Source organism: Mangifera indica, chromosome 18 (assembly GCF_011075055.1).
Source record: "Mangifera indica cultivar Alphonso chromosome 18, CATAS_Mindica_2.1, whole genome shotgun sequence".
Lineage (NCBI taxonomy): Eukaryota > Viridiplantae > Streptophyta > Magnoliopsida > Sapindales > Anacardiaceae > Mangifera > Mangifera indica.
In genome coordinates this window covers 940,537-955,620 of record NC_058154.1, presented here as the reverse complement: position 1 = coordinate 955,620, position 15,084 = coordinate 940,537, and the positions used below count along the sequence as shown (strand labels likewise).

Genomic DNA, 15,084 nt, shown 5'->3' with positions numbered 1-15,084 from the left:
TATAATTATTAATTAATTAATTTTTTTAATGATTACAAAAACAGTAACAAGTCATCTCAGACAACTCACCAGCTTTGTGTTTAAACTCAACGGTTTATCTCTACCCACAACAGTAGTAGGTTGAGCTGCACATCAACTAGCATATTTGTCACATTTACTTACACTAATTAGGTAACTACATAACTGATTAAATCCAACCGATTTAATTAGTGTTGCCCATTTCCCATTAAAATTAAACCAACTAATGTGTACAGTTACAATTAACCAACTTTTAACAACAATACATGATCATGATTGATTTTAATTCTTCAATGTAATGCTTTTTTTACTTTATTTTTTGTACTTGGTGTGAGACAATAAAATCTGAGTTTAAGATTGAAGGAGACACAATTTTAGGTAGGGTTTTAGGGTAAAAGGTTAAAGAAAAATATTGGCATAAACCCAAGCTTAGTGATTATATTTGTATTAATCCTTAAGAAGTAATTTTTTAAATTAATATTTTTTTTATAGTTTATAAAAAACTTGGGTATGCTCAAATCAAACAATCTTAGACAATCTCACAAGGTTGTATGGGATAAATCTAATATTTAAGATACGTTTGGTTTAGATAATTTTTATTTCAGAAAATGAAAGATTATTACGACAATAAATTATCTTGAATATAACTGTATATAAATTATTAAATTGATATGTATAAATAATTATTGTGTTTGATTGAATATAATAAAAGAAAAATAAAACTATTTATACCTACTTTAGATACATAAATGTATATATATTTATATGTGTCATTATATGATTGGGTAATTCTAAATTAATGATTAAGTAACACCTAATTATGTGATAACATATATATGTGTATATATATTTGTACACCCGGAGTAAGTACATATAATATTGCTCATAAAAGAATACAAAGATTTTCTTTTGAGAGCAATACGATGTATACCCACTAATTTATACACTTATATATATCATCTCATGATTTAGTGTAATTTTATCTTTAATTTAAAATCACTCAATCGATGACATATATAAATATGTACACATTTGTGTACTCAAACTGAGTACATATAATTTTATTTTTTTTAAATATCTTTAAGTATAATTATTATAAAATATTTTTCATATTAGTTGTTACATTAATTGAAAATGATATTATTTGTGTCTTAAAAAATTAAAAAGTATGAATATAATAGTAAAAAATAAAGATTATTTTGATAATATTTAAATAACTAGGATATAATCAGTGTTTTTTATATTATCTGTCACATCATTATTATTAATAAAAGATTATTATAATAATTTATCTTTCCCATCAACCAAACAACACCTTAATGATATACGAAAGAAATATTCCATATATGCCCTTGATCAGAAAGGCATCCCTAAAAAATGAAAGAAATTAGAAGAATTTGCGAGTGTGTTTACATAGACAAAGTTTATTCTTTATCCCATTTGTGATAGACCGTCTCTCTTCAAACATAGACATAAATGCAAGAAAAGCATCTACAAATTCTTCAGAATTTCAACTTATTCTAATGTGATTTTTATAAAAAGAGGGTGATTGAGAAGAATAAAAGAGATAAAAGAAGATGGATGAGATGGACAAATCAATCTCTTATGATTGGAAATTTGAAAGGGATAAGAATATATTAGCAAAATAGTAACATGTTATTTCAAAGGCCAAAAGGCTTATTCCCAAGTTTATAAATAGTTACCCATCACCCTATTTAGGTTAAATTTCTCCGATAGTTATAAGGGTAAAATGATAATTTTATTATTAATATTAAAATAAATAAAATTATATCTCATTTCTCATTTAATTTAAAAAACTAACAATTTAAAAATAATATATATATATATATATATATATATATATATATATATATATATATATTATTGCTCTTTATTGTTTGAGAAACTATTTATTTATCCTAATAATAGACAAAGTTATTAATTTTCAAAACGGGAAAAGTACTATTTTCCATCCAATTTTTAGGTCATTTTCAAACTTATATCCACGGGAGATGAAAAACTCTTTTTTCCGTCCATAGACAAACTTCTGTTAATTTTTCCTATTAAAGAGAGGGGTAAAATAGTTATTTTACTGTTTATATTAAAAAGTTATAAAGTTTATTACTCTCTGCCCTCCCAGGTTTTATAAACTAACATTTCACCTTTACATAAAGTTTTTAAACTTTAAAAAGTAACATTTTTACCCATAAACTTAGGGTTTTCATATTTTTTAAAATTAGATTATTAATTTTCAAAACTAATGAGAAACTTGAATAGATGGAGGGTCAAAATGAAATTGATCCAACAAAAATCTCCAATTAATTTAAGCACATTTCCCTCATGCCATCTAAATCGTTTTTGTCAAAAAAACACAAGTAAAAGAGAAAGGGCAAAATATGAAAAGGGTTAAGGTTTACCATTTCCATCTCTTTTAAAGAATGTAAAATCCTAAAAATACAAATCCAAATGGAGGGGAGGGGGGGCATGAGATCTATGTTTTGCACGTTGAAACACAACAACTTACACATGTAAACTGCCTAATTTTGTGTTTTTTATATTACAACCACACCATAATTGTCTCCATTTTTTCAAACTTTGAACATAAAAAGCAGATTTGATTTTGCCAAAAATTAATTTTGAAATGATAAGAAAAAATAAATAAATAAAAAGGAGAAAAGATATTTCAAAGCTTTTTCGCATATAATTTTTGTTTCTTTTCTTTTTTTCCTCTCAAAGTAATGAGTACATGACATTTAATGAGCTGTACCCCTTCAAGATCTAGTGGGTTATTGAGATAGTCATAAATAAATAAGTTAAATTAAAATACGGATACATTTGATCCGACTAATATTTTTATAATTAAAATTAAAAAAATTATCTTAAAAATAAATTATTTAAAAAATTTTTAAGTATAAATAATTATTATATTTGATAAAATTTAATTAATATAAAAATAATAATATTAATATATTATATTACTTAAACGCTATTGAATATAATTATTCTAAAATATTTTTTATATTATTTGTTATAGTAATTAAAAATATGACTATTTTTATCTTAAAAAATTAATAAATAATAATATAATTATAATAAAATAAAAATCACTTTAATAAATTTTTAATATTTAAAGTAAAAGTAGTAATAAAATTTTCGTATATATTATCTGTCACATCAATATTGTTAATCATTTCTTTATAGTGGTCATTGAATTTTAGTCAAGTTAAGTTTAAACGCACATAAACTTGAGTTTGACTCGATTTGAGTGAAGTCGAGTAATTTAAAATTGTTCGAGCTCAACTTGCTTGAGAGAGGTTGAACTTGAGTTCAATTCGATACTAAAATAACATCGTTTTGATTTGTATTAGTTAAAACGATATTTTTTTAATCAATTATGCATCAAAATTTTTATAGATTTGTGAGCTTGTTAGTTGGAAACTTTGAAAATTCAAACTCAAGTTTTAGGGTAGTTTGACTTGTTAATTAAACTCGTAAATTTAACAAAATTTATTATAAATAAATTAAAATAATTTTATTTTAATTAATATATATTAAAATAATAATATTTTAATGTTGTTAATATAATATTAAAGTAAATTTAAAAGTTCGGTTGGATTTGGTACGGTAATCAAACTTAAACTGTGAGCGGATTAACCATTTTTAAATTGAGCAATATTATGTGTACCTATTTTAGGTACACAAATATATACACACTCATATATATCATCATATGATTAATTATTATTTTATTTTTAATTCAAAATCATCCAATCATATGATGACACATATAAATGTATATATATTTATGTACTCAAAATAGATACACATAATTTTATTGTTTTAAATTTAATATTAATAAATCAGACCTTTGACTTTTGAAGTCTCTACAATTTAATAACTGTTTTCCCTCCAAACCCCCACGCGCTTTCGCCGAAGCTTAAAGTCAACTCCCCGCATAAATTCCGAATTATATATATAAAAAAAAGTAACAAATCCCAACTCAAAAAGTCAACTTCTTCTCTCTCTCTCAGCATAATAAACTTAAAACACAACAAAGTACAGAGCAGTCAGAAACAGAACATAAACATAAGAAAAACATCCTATGAAAGAACCAATCTTTTTTCTTTTGTAATACTTGAAGGTTTTTAGGCTTTTTTTTTTTTTAAATGGGTAACGGCGTCGGGAAACTTGGGCACTGTTTCGCTGGTGAGGTGTCACGCCGTCACGACAACGCCGTCATTTTCGTGGACCAAGTTGACGGCGGATTTGGCCACTCTTTCTGCTACTTACGGCCCGAACAGCAACGCGTCTCTTCCTCCTCCAAAATCCATTCCGACTTCTCCACAAACAACCTCCTCCAAACGACGACGTTTTTCCACTCAATCTCCGGCGCCTCGGTCAGTGCCAACGTTTCAACCCAAACTCTATCAATGGCGCTCGTCGATTCATGTCCGTACAATACCTCGTCTACTGATCGGGCCTCCACTTTCGAGAGCTCAGATTCTTTCGCCTCTCTTCCTCTTCAGCCAGTACCCCGTAGCTCGTTCCAATCCGGGTCGGGCGGTTCCCTGTCTGGATCCGGGCCGATCGAGAGAGGCTTCTTGTCGGGTCCCATCGAGCGTGGATTTGTATCGGGACCCATCGATCGCGGGTTATATTCCGGTCCGATGACTGATAAAGAAAAAAATTGCGATAATAATGATAAGTTGCAGCGAAGCTTATCTCAAAATAGTCCTCGCGGAAATTCCAAGAAACAAAGATTAATGAAGGTTTTCAAGAGAGTGTTGTCAATTTCTCGTAGCAATAAATCGTTTAAAGGGTTTACAGAAATGGATTCAGAGAGAAACAACCAGAGTGTGAACGGGAGTAGTACTACTGTTAGTAGTAACAGGAGCTTGAACAATGAAAATGGTGTTATTGTTGAAGATGAAGATGATGAATTTTCAATGAAGAGTCAAAATCTACAGTGGGCGCAAGGCAAAGCCGGTGAAGATCGAGTTCATATTGTGGTATCAGAGAAACACGGATGGGTTTTTGTTGGTATTTATGATGGATTTAACGGTCCTGATGCTCCTGATTATTTGCTTACTAATTTATACACTGCTGTTCATAAGGAACTAAAGGGGTTGTTATGGAATGATAAATTTGAATCCACAGGGAATTCGTTGAGTTCAAGTGAGGCATCTTCATTGTTTGATGAATTAAACCAATTCCAGATTGATAAGGAGAATAATCATCTTGTGGAAAATGGTGTTATAGATGATAATTTGAAGAGAAAGAACGGTAAAGGGGCAGCGAAGAAACGGGAGGAGAATCAAAAGAGGTGGAGGTGTGAATGGGATAGGGAAAGGCAAGAGCTTGATAGGAAGTTAAAGGAAAAATTGAACTGTGAAGGGACTAATGGGGTCAACCATCAGGATGTGCTGAAGGCGCTTTCGCTTGCCCTGAAGAAGACAGAGGACTCATATTTGGAGGTTGCAGATTTGATGGTGAGGGAGAATCCTGAGTTGGCTCTGATGGGTTCTTGTGTTTTGGTGATGTTGATGAAGGGAGAGGATGTGTATTTGATGAATGTTGGTGATAGTCGGGCAGTTCTCGCGAAGAAACTTGAGCCTAATATTGGATTAGGGAGGCCATGGAAGGATTTAGAACGAATCAAGGAGGAAACTCTGCATGATCTTGAAGCAATGGATAATGGTGACATTGACAGATTATATAACTTGACATCCGTTCAGCTGACTATTGATCACAGCACTTATGCAGAAGAGGTGATTTTCCTTTTTGTAATTGTTCTGTGTGTTTGATGATTTGCCTTAATATTTAGAACAAAGAGAGATTCATTTATATAGTTTGAGATGAACTAAATGGCGTTTTCGATATTGCAGGAAGTTGCGAGAATTATGAAAGAACATCCGGATGATGATTCTGCAGTAATGAATGACCGGGTGAAAGGTTATTTGAAGGTCACTCGAGCTTTTGGGGCCGGATTTCTGAAACAGGTATACATTGATATTGTTTGATGGCATCAATAGGATTTAAATGGCCAAACTGTTCCAATATTGATATGATACTCATGATCAACTGAGATTATAGAAATCTGATTCTCTGGTTTTTCATGGCAGCCAAAATGGAATGATGCACTTCTGGAGATGTTTAGAATCAGTTACATAGGAAATTCTCCGTATATCACTTGTTTCCCTTCGCTCTACCATCATCGACTCAGCCCAAGGGACAAGTTCTTGATATTGTCTTCTGATGGACTCTATCAGTACTTCACCAACGAAGAAGCTGTATCCGAAGTTGAGTTATTCATCGCAGCATTTCCCGAAGGAGATCCTGCACAACATCTTATCGAAGAAGTACTATTCCGTGCAGCAAAGAAAGCCGGTAAGAACTTGAGCTTACTCAATAAAACAAGCTAATCATCTTACAATATCAGCCAAAGTCAATATACTGAACTTGGTTTCATTAACAATGCAGGTATAGACTTCCATGAGTTGCTTGATATCCCACAAGGAGATCGTCGCAGATACCATGACGATGTCACTGTCATTGTAATCTCATTTGAGGGAAGAATCTGGCGATCATCTGTGTAAATAGAGATAGCTTTTGCAGAAAAAAATATATACATATACACAAATTTTTACATGTTGGCCTGTTTTTTCACCTCTTTACTTTGGCATATAATCATATATATATTCTTCCATTTCTTCCCATCATGTTTATAGTGCAAATTAGGCTTTTTTTTTTTTTTTGGAGTAATTTAAATAAAAGTTTCATAAATATGGTAGAGACTTGAACTCAGCCGTTCTCTCTAAAAATTCTAATGATTTACCAATTTTGCTAATTCCAGATACAAATTAGGCTTGCTGGAGACTCCTAACTTTCTGTTTTGTTGACAAAATTCAGAGTTGACAATATTGAATCAAAGGCTCAAGCAAAGATGTAATGTCTTGCATAATTTTTGGTCACCAAATGAAGTAAAGTATTGAGGTTTGGTTGCAGCTTGAATTCATTGAAACTTGAGAGAGATAATATTAAAAAAAATAAAATAAAATGATTTCATAAGCAGCAGATTTTCTGGGTTCTTTCCAGTGCGTTCTCCACTAAACAAACAAACAAATATGTCAGTTTCATGATTTGGTATGAACTTATATAATAAAATTATGTATATTTATTTTAAATACATAAAAAAAAAATATTTATATATATATATCACTATATAATTAAATAATTTTAAATTAAAAATAAATTAATATATATATAAATATATATTTATTTATATACTAAAAATATATACGAATAATATTTCCGATTATTATTATTCAAGAATAAAGATGTGGAGTTCAATCTTCAAACTTGATTAAAAAAAAAAGTAGGGTAAGAATGCAGTTGGCCATGATGGTGATAGTCAATTAGTGGCATCATTTTGTTGTTAATATTCTATTACACATTTTTTATGACTCCATCCAAATTCCAAACCCCTTTTCTTCTTTTAAATTTTTAATCCAAGTCTCAACAGCTCAGACTTTTTTAATCTTTCAGAAAAGGTCAAAAACTGTTCATCTGGGTTCATTTTCAACCATCCTGAAATTAACAAACAAATGCAGCATTTGACCAAGACTGAAAGAAATATTTATTTTGGATATAAGGGTTTCTAAGAATGATCTGTAGAAGTACTTTTGGGATCAGTGAAAACATTTTCAATACTGAAATGCGGTTTTACACGAGGTAGTCGATTCGTGTATTATATTGTATATTAGAATTTAATTTTTTATATTATATATTATGTGTCGTATAATATCATATGATATGTATTTAAAAAAAATGAAAAATTCTAATTGATACAATATCATTTTAAAAAATATCACAGACACATATGAAATTTTAAATTTTATCATATACACATTTAATATATTATTATTTTTTAAAAAAAGATATATCGATTCATATCAATAATATGTATTATATCATATAATATATATTATATCATACGATATATTTACTAAATTAAAGTAATTTAATATATTTTATTATATATATTATATTTTATATATATTATATTATATCATAAAATATATATATATATATATAGAGTATACCCACAGGATATTACTACTATGGTTTAAAAAATTTGAAGGTCAAGACAGTAGGTGATTAAAAACCATCTTAAAAACACACTCAACTGTTTCAATTTAAAAGTATTTTTTCTCATCAAGATGATGTTAGTGAAGGTGGGTAGGTTTATAGTAAATGAAACTGTTGAGCCAAAATGACAGATCAAGATATACAAGACTTTGAATACATTTTATCCAAACTAATTTCATTGGCAGGTAAGACTAGTGATTGGATCCAAAATTTGAGTTGTTTGATATAATGGATTTTCTCTAAAATCCAGTTTGACTTAAGTGAATTTCCCGTTTTAAAAGAAAATAGTGGCTTTACATTTCTGACATGTCAATTGGTATTTTATTTGAAGCTTGTCATTATCAGAAACTATTATTGGAAAACATTGGAGGGTGATGGTTATGTTGATGGATGGTCCAGTTATTGTGCAGACTGGAGGTTTTCCTGAGGACTTTTTAAGCAGATTCTGGTGGGTATGGGTTGTTGGCCTTTTGATTAGGAAACTTCCTTGGAGTCTGGAAATTTTTTGGTTGACTTTAAATGGGATAACTTATAGTTGAAAAGTTTAGGTGGGTTCAAAATCAGAATTGAAAAATGGGTTTGATTTTTCAGAATTCAGATAGTGGGTCGGTTCTGTTGTGCTGTTTTCTGGTTTTGTATCACCATTTTAAGAAATTAAAGTTATCTCTGGCAATTGGCTTACTTGTTTTAAAGTCAACTCTAATCTTTCAATGTCATTTACTTGTGTAAATATTTTTAAATATTTATATTGGGATAATTTACTTATAGAAATATGGGCTGCTGCCATGGTGACATAGCCGCACACCTTGCAGCCAATTATGAAAGCATGGCGGTAATAAGTAGCCACCAATTAAAGCTTGAACCTGTTTGATTGTTTGCCCACTCAGTCAGGTAAAAGGGACAAGTGAGAACAATGTAGACTTAAAATCTACCTAAACAAAGCATCACTCTTGATAAAATTAAAGAGTAAATGACGTTTTCACACCCAAGGTTTAGCCTAAGCATACTTTTCTACCTCTAGTTGAGATAAACAAAGCATTCTTGTGCATGTCTATTTCACTTTAGAAGGCATCGAAGCAGGAGCACTATCCACGATAAGTATTGCTAAGAAACACTTATTAAGGTGTATTCTGTTTAAATAATGTTCTATTATAAAAAAATTGAAAACTATCACAGATTGCCCGAAAGAAAATAATATTATGTATACTTATTTTTAATACATATATATATATATATATATATATATATATATATATATATATATATATATATATATGAGATTAAATATTGTTTTATTTTTAATTTAAAATTAACTAATCATATAATGACACATTACCTGTTACACAAATTGTGTATAAAAAACCAAAGACATAATTTTATTATAATAAAAAATAGATTATTTAAATATCAGTCCCTTTAAGATCATGTGACCCAAATTGAATTGGGCCAATCCAAATCAAATATGAATGTGTCCTTTGTTATTTTGGGCTTGTTCTACTCTTTTGGGGTTGTTCTATTGTTTGTGGTTTGGGTCCTAAGCTTTTGCGGTCAACTTAACGGAATGAGTAAAAGGGACTACAGGACAAAAAAAATTCAAAGTTAACCCTACATAAGGGTTTGATCGGCAACAAGTTCTTGATTACAGAGGGAAAAAAAAAAAAAAGAATATAATGCAACAATCACTGTTTTTTACTTCTTTTCTTTGAAGGTGATTGTCCAGAAATTAAATAGAAAACCAACCAGGAAGATAACAAAATGAATAAAAATGCAAGCGGCATTTTCTTTTCAAAATAGCACAACACAGTCCACCGGAGTTGCTCAGATTAGAAGCATTTCCTGTGGACTATTGAAGGGCCAGACTCATCATACTCAGCCTTGGCAATCCACATCTGCACTCCAAAGGGAAAAAAAGAAATTAGAATTTAAAAAAATCACTCATCAGGAACAGAAACTTTAACTTGTGTAAAATTACCAATTAGTATCTGAATGTTAAAGGAAAATTACCTGCTGGAAAGTGCTGAGGGATGCCAAAATAGATCCTCCAATCCAGACACTATATTTCCTCTCGGGAGGAGCCACCACTTTAATCTTCATACTGCTAGGAGCTAATGCAGTGATTTCTTTGCTCATTCTATCAGCAATACCTGGGAACATTGTGGTTCCACCACTAAGTACAATATTTCCATACAAATCCTTCCTAATATCAACATCACATTTCATTATGGAGTTGTAAGTTGTCTCATGTATGCCAGCAGCTTCCATTCCAATCATGGATGGTTGGAAAAGGACTTCTGGGCATCGGAAACGCTCATCCCCAATAGTGATTACCTGACCGTCAGGTAATTCATAGCTCTTCTCCACAGAAGAGCTGGTCTTAGCAGTTTCCAATTCCTGTTCATAATCAAGAGCTATGTATGCCAACTTCTCCTTCATGTCCCTCACAATTTCCCGCTCAGCTGTGGTGGTGAATGAGTAGCCACGTTCAGTCAAGATTTTCATCAGGGCATCAGTGAGATCACGACCAGCAAGGTCAAGACGCAATATGGCATGAGGAAGAGCGTAACCCTCATAGATGGGGACTGTATGGCTGACACCATCCCCAGAATCAAGCACAATACCTGCAGAATATAGAATCATACACAGATCATCACCAGTACTGTGAAAACTACAAAGATTTTTTAATAAATAAGAAATACTAGCCAGTGTCTACAAGCAAAATGTCCTCAACTGTTGTCATTAACCAAAAAAAGACCCCAAAAAATATTTACAAATTTTACAATAATTAGATGAATCACAAGTATAATCCTAGTTTCTTTTTCTTAAGTACACAATAATTTTAAGTATTCAAAATCTATGCTTAGAACTTCAAAAAAAAATCCGAAATACGATTGTAAACGTACCATTTAGTCACTTATTGCTAATTAAAAATATATCAAAAAGAAATGCCAAACCAAACTAAGACCTTGAAATTGAATTCATTTAAAAACACAATAAAGAAAGTAAAAAAGGAAAAGAGAACAGAATCCAGTTCAGATACCCAGTTAAGCTGTCATATGAAGACTACCACCTGAAGAAGAAAAAAGGGGAGAGTGTCCTAATGAAAAACTATCTTCTTCAGGAACAAGAACTACTTGATCTTTGATAAGGTGTTTTTGTCAGTTAACCTATACATAAACCCAATCAAGCTAACTAAAACACTGGTAGAAACTAAATAAACATCTTACCTGTTGTACGACCACTGGCATAAAGTGAAAGAACAGCTTGGATAGCAACATACATAGCAGGAGCATTAAAAGTTTCAAACATGATCTGGGTCATCTTTTCACGATTGGCCTTTGGATTGAGAGGTGCTTCAGTGAGCAGAACAGGATGTTCTTCTGGAGCAACACGAAGTTCATTGTAGAAGGTGTGATGCCAAATTTTCTCCATATCATCCCAATTGTTAACAATGCCATGCTCAATTGGATACTTCAGAGTCAAAATACCTCGCTTGGACTGAGCCTCATCCCCAACATATGCATCTTTCTGCCCCATGCCAACCATCACACCAGTATGACGAGGGCGACCAACAATGCTAGGAAACACAGCCCTTGGAGCATCATCTCCTGCAAACCCAGCCTAACAACAAATTTATAATCGTATTAGATACTATTTTTGTAAGAATATCTAGCAATGATTTTGAGGTATACTCATGAGATAGGATTTATATTGGCTTAGCCAAAGATTGGTATTTCAGTATCCCATTTCAGAAACACAAAAAATCCATTTTGTACCTTGACCATTCCGGTTCCATTGTCACAGACAAGAGGCTGAATATCTTCACCATCTGCCATCTTCTACTGTGTGCTAAAGAATTAACAGCATTACATTAGAATATTTTAGAATGGAGAAACATAAAGCCCGTAGCTAATTATGGGATGACTTTTTATGCATGAGTTAGACATAATAGATCATTCAAATCCATGGCAATGATGAAAGCAGCCATCTTCAATTAGTTGTCAAAACACTAATATGTCCTATTTCCTTAAACTGAACGGTAATCTTGTGACAACAAAAGGCTAAAAACGTATGATGAACCTAAACACAAATGTAAAAATATATATAATCAAAGAAAGCACCAACCAAAGTGACAGTAATAACAATCCATATTTCGGTTTGTGCAAGATCTAATGCTTAACTTGGAAGCATACATAACATAAAAGTTCAAATCAAGATTCTACTTCCGCAGCTAGTTGATTCAAACTGATTATATATAGATAAAATCTGAATTTGAATCCAAAATGTCACTAAATCACAAAGCTAATCCAGTTATATCTAAAACAAGATTGATCACAATGAATAAAGGAAGAAAACGAAAATTAGAGCTCAAATCCAACGAAATTCCATCTCTAATTAGGCAATAATTTGAATAAGCTCATAAACAATAGCCCTTGAGTAATTCAGGGAAAAAAACCTTCTACTTCAGTTTCACAGAAAGCTATCCAAATGCCAACAAGAACAAAATGAGGTGTAAACTGAATAATACGAGAAACTACCAGAATGAAACCCTAGATTTCGCAAGCGTAGTTAGAGGTAGTCTGAGCTATCCGCACAGCTCTCACAGCCTTACGTTGGTTTCAAAATGGGGCGAAAAACAGAAAGAAAATCAAATGAAATGTAACTTAATTGCGAAGTGAATGCGGGTTCAGTCCGTTACGTTCTGTTGTATAAGTACTGAATCTACGGTGGGGAATACGCTTCACTCTGATCTGGCGGCTCTAGTGGATCCAGCTGTCCTTAGCTTTCCGCCTCCATCGTAAAAATATTATGTGACGGGTTTGTCCTCGATGCTATATGAGAATTTACGCATCGGTCCTCTTTGCACGTTGTGGAAATTATTCGGTTTGGCGCGCCGTACATTTAACGGTTAGACTAATGATTAAAGAAGATTATTTACAGATATCAAGTGTCCAAATATACGTGGCAACATCAAAATTATCACAGGATAATTAACTCCTGGAAAAATTTTAATAGAAGATTGTACTAGAGATATTAATTGGGCCGGGCCACAGCCCAGAAAAATGTCTAGCATGGAAGATCCACCCGTTACTGTAATGGACCAGGCTTAGCCCATGGACTATTGGATCAAGTCGTGGGCTTAGACAGTAAGCTCGTGGATCGCCTGATACGACATATTATTGTTGACCATTTAAAAAAAAGCATAATTTAAAAGAATATTTAATTAATTTTTAAAAAAAATTAACATGTCAACGTTGACACTATGTATATAGGGGTCGGCTATAAGCGTCATACTTTTATTGGGTCAACTCAAACCCGTAAGGCTTGTTACTATACAACTCTTAGGTCTAGTAAGTTACACTAATACGGACCTAACCTATCACACTATCACCCCTACAAATAAATGGTGAAGATTATGATGGATAGACACTAAAAGGCTTGTGATTTAGAGAAATAAAAAAAAATAAAATTATGTATATATATTTTTAAGTATATAAATAATATTTTATCATGTGAGCAGATAATTATGAATTAAAAATAAAAAAATATTCTCCTCGGATATTGAAGGAGAAAATAATAGTCAGAGTTGTGATTACGAAATTACTACACCAACCTTGGAAGAATAAAGATGTAGGAGCAATGTTACGTGCATACGATTTTGAGTGCATAATACACATTATCTTAAATAATAAAATTATGTGTATACAATTTTAGCATACACATAAATATGTTATTATATGATTAGGTAACAATTTGTACGCATAACATTTTTATATCTTAAAACTATATGCACATAATTTTATCATCAATAAAACTATGTGTATTCATTTTATGTATACATATATATACATACTTGATATATGTCATCAAGTAATTAAGTAATTTTGAATTCAAGATAAAGTAATATCAATCACGTGATAATATATTACATGTATATGTATTTATGTATTAAAAAATGGATATATATAATATTACTTTTTTATTATTTATGGAATACATAACTGTGTACTGATAATTTTATTGAAGATGTATATGTAATAAATTAGAAAGAGTAATTATGATAATCATGAGGTATGATTATTTGGTTTTTGTTAGCAAAAATAGGTGTGCCCAAATCCTTTAAGCCTTTAAGGCTCCTCTAGTTATGGGATTTCTCGTATGCGAATGAATTACTTAGGTAATAAAATTATGTGCATAAATATACACATTATTTATACATAAATCGCTTCCCCTACTAACAAGTGGTTTAATAAGAGACTAATTTAAATCGCTTCCCTTTCTCTTACGTCCACATATAAGAGAAGAATATGTTATTATCATAAGGATACATACGTATAGTATACTATATGATACCTCAAAGAAGCAACAACGATATCTCGATACCTAGTATAAGAGCATATTAACAAAAATATGATACCAACATATTACAGAAATTAAAAAAATTTAGAGAATAATTTTGTATTGTTTGAATAAAAGTGTTTATAACCTAGCCTATTTGTAGTAGAATTGAGTAAAACAACTAGGGAAGGAAAATCAATTCAAGGTATGCTTATAGTAATCGAATCGCGTATCATATCATATATCAAATATTGTATAATATCGTTTTATACAATTTTTAAAAAATAAAATAATAAATAATTATAATTGATACATCATCATTTTAAAAAAAATCACAAATACCTTTAAAATTTTTAATCAAGATAACCAATGCCATGGAGCACATGACGACAAATAAAATGGTAATCAATCTTGATATATTTAGTGCGTTCATGAAATATATCATTGTAAGCAATTTGGATGACATTATAATTGTTATGGTAAAGTGGAGTAATAGATAAATGAATGATACCGATATAATGAAAGAGCCAACATACCCATATGAGCTTAGAAGTAGTGTCAACAAGGACAAGATACTTAGCT

The 15,084-nt window shown here is 31.0% G+C and overlaps 2 protein-coding genes across 3 annotated transcripts; one reads left to right on the top strand and one right to left on the bottom strand.

The window, feature by feature from the left end:
* Positions 1 to 4,011: 4,011 nt before the first annotated feature.
* On the top strand, positions 4,012 to 6,737 carry LOC123201573 (probable protein phosphatase 2C 4). The gene is made up of 4 exons (XM_044617148.1): positions 4,012 to 5,786; positions 5,904 to 6,017; positions 6,141 to 6,405; positions 6,499 to 6,737. Exons 1-4 carry the CDS (start codon positions 4,185 to 4,187, stop codon positions 6,612 to 6,614), a joined length of 2,097 nt encoding a protein of 698 aa, XP_044473083.1. The 5' UTR covers positions 4,012 to 4,184; the 3' UTR covers positions 6,615 to 6,737.
* Positions 6,738 to 9,758: 3,021 nt separating this feature from the next.
* Positions 9,759 to 12,857, bottom strand: LOC123202246 (actin-like). Of its 2 annotated transcripts, none has more exons than XM_044618071.1 (5): positions 12,702 to 12,857; positions 11,940 to 12,012; positions 11,391 to 11,784; positions 10,171 to 10,784; positions 9,759 to 10,055 (listed from the first exon to the last, which is right to left on the bottom strand). In XM_044618071.1, exons 2-5 carry the CDS (start codon positions 11,997 to 11,999, stop codon positions 9,990 to 9,992), a joined length of 1,134 nt encoding a protein of 377 aa, XP_044474006.1. In that variant the 5' UTR covers positions 12,000 to 12,012; positions 12,702 to 12,857; the 3' UTR covers positions 9,759 to 9,989. The 2 variants fall into 2 exon arrangements, with proteins under 2 accessions (XP_044474006.1, XP_044474007.1); XM_044618072.1 differs by having other exon boundaries at positions 12,620 to 12,847.
* Positions 12,858 to 15,084: the final 2,227 nt, after the last annotated feature.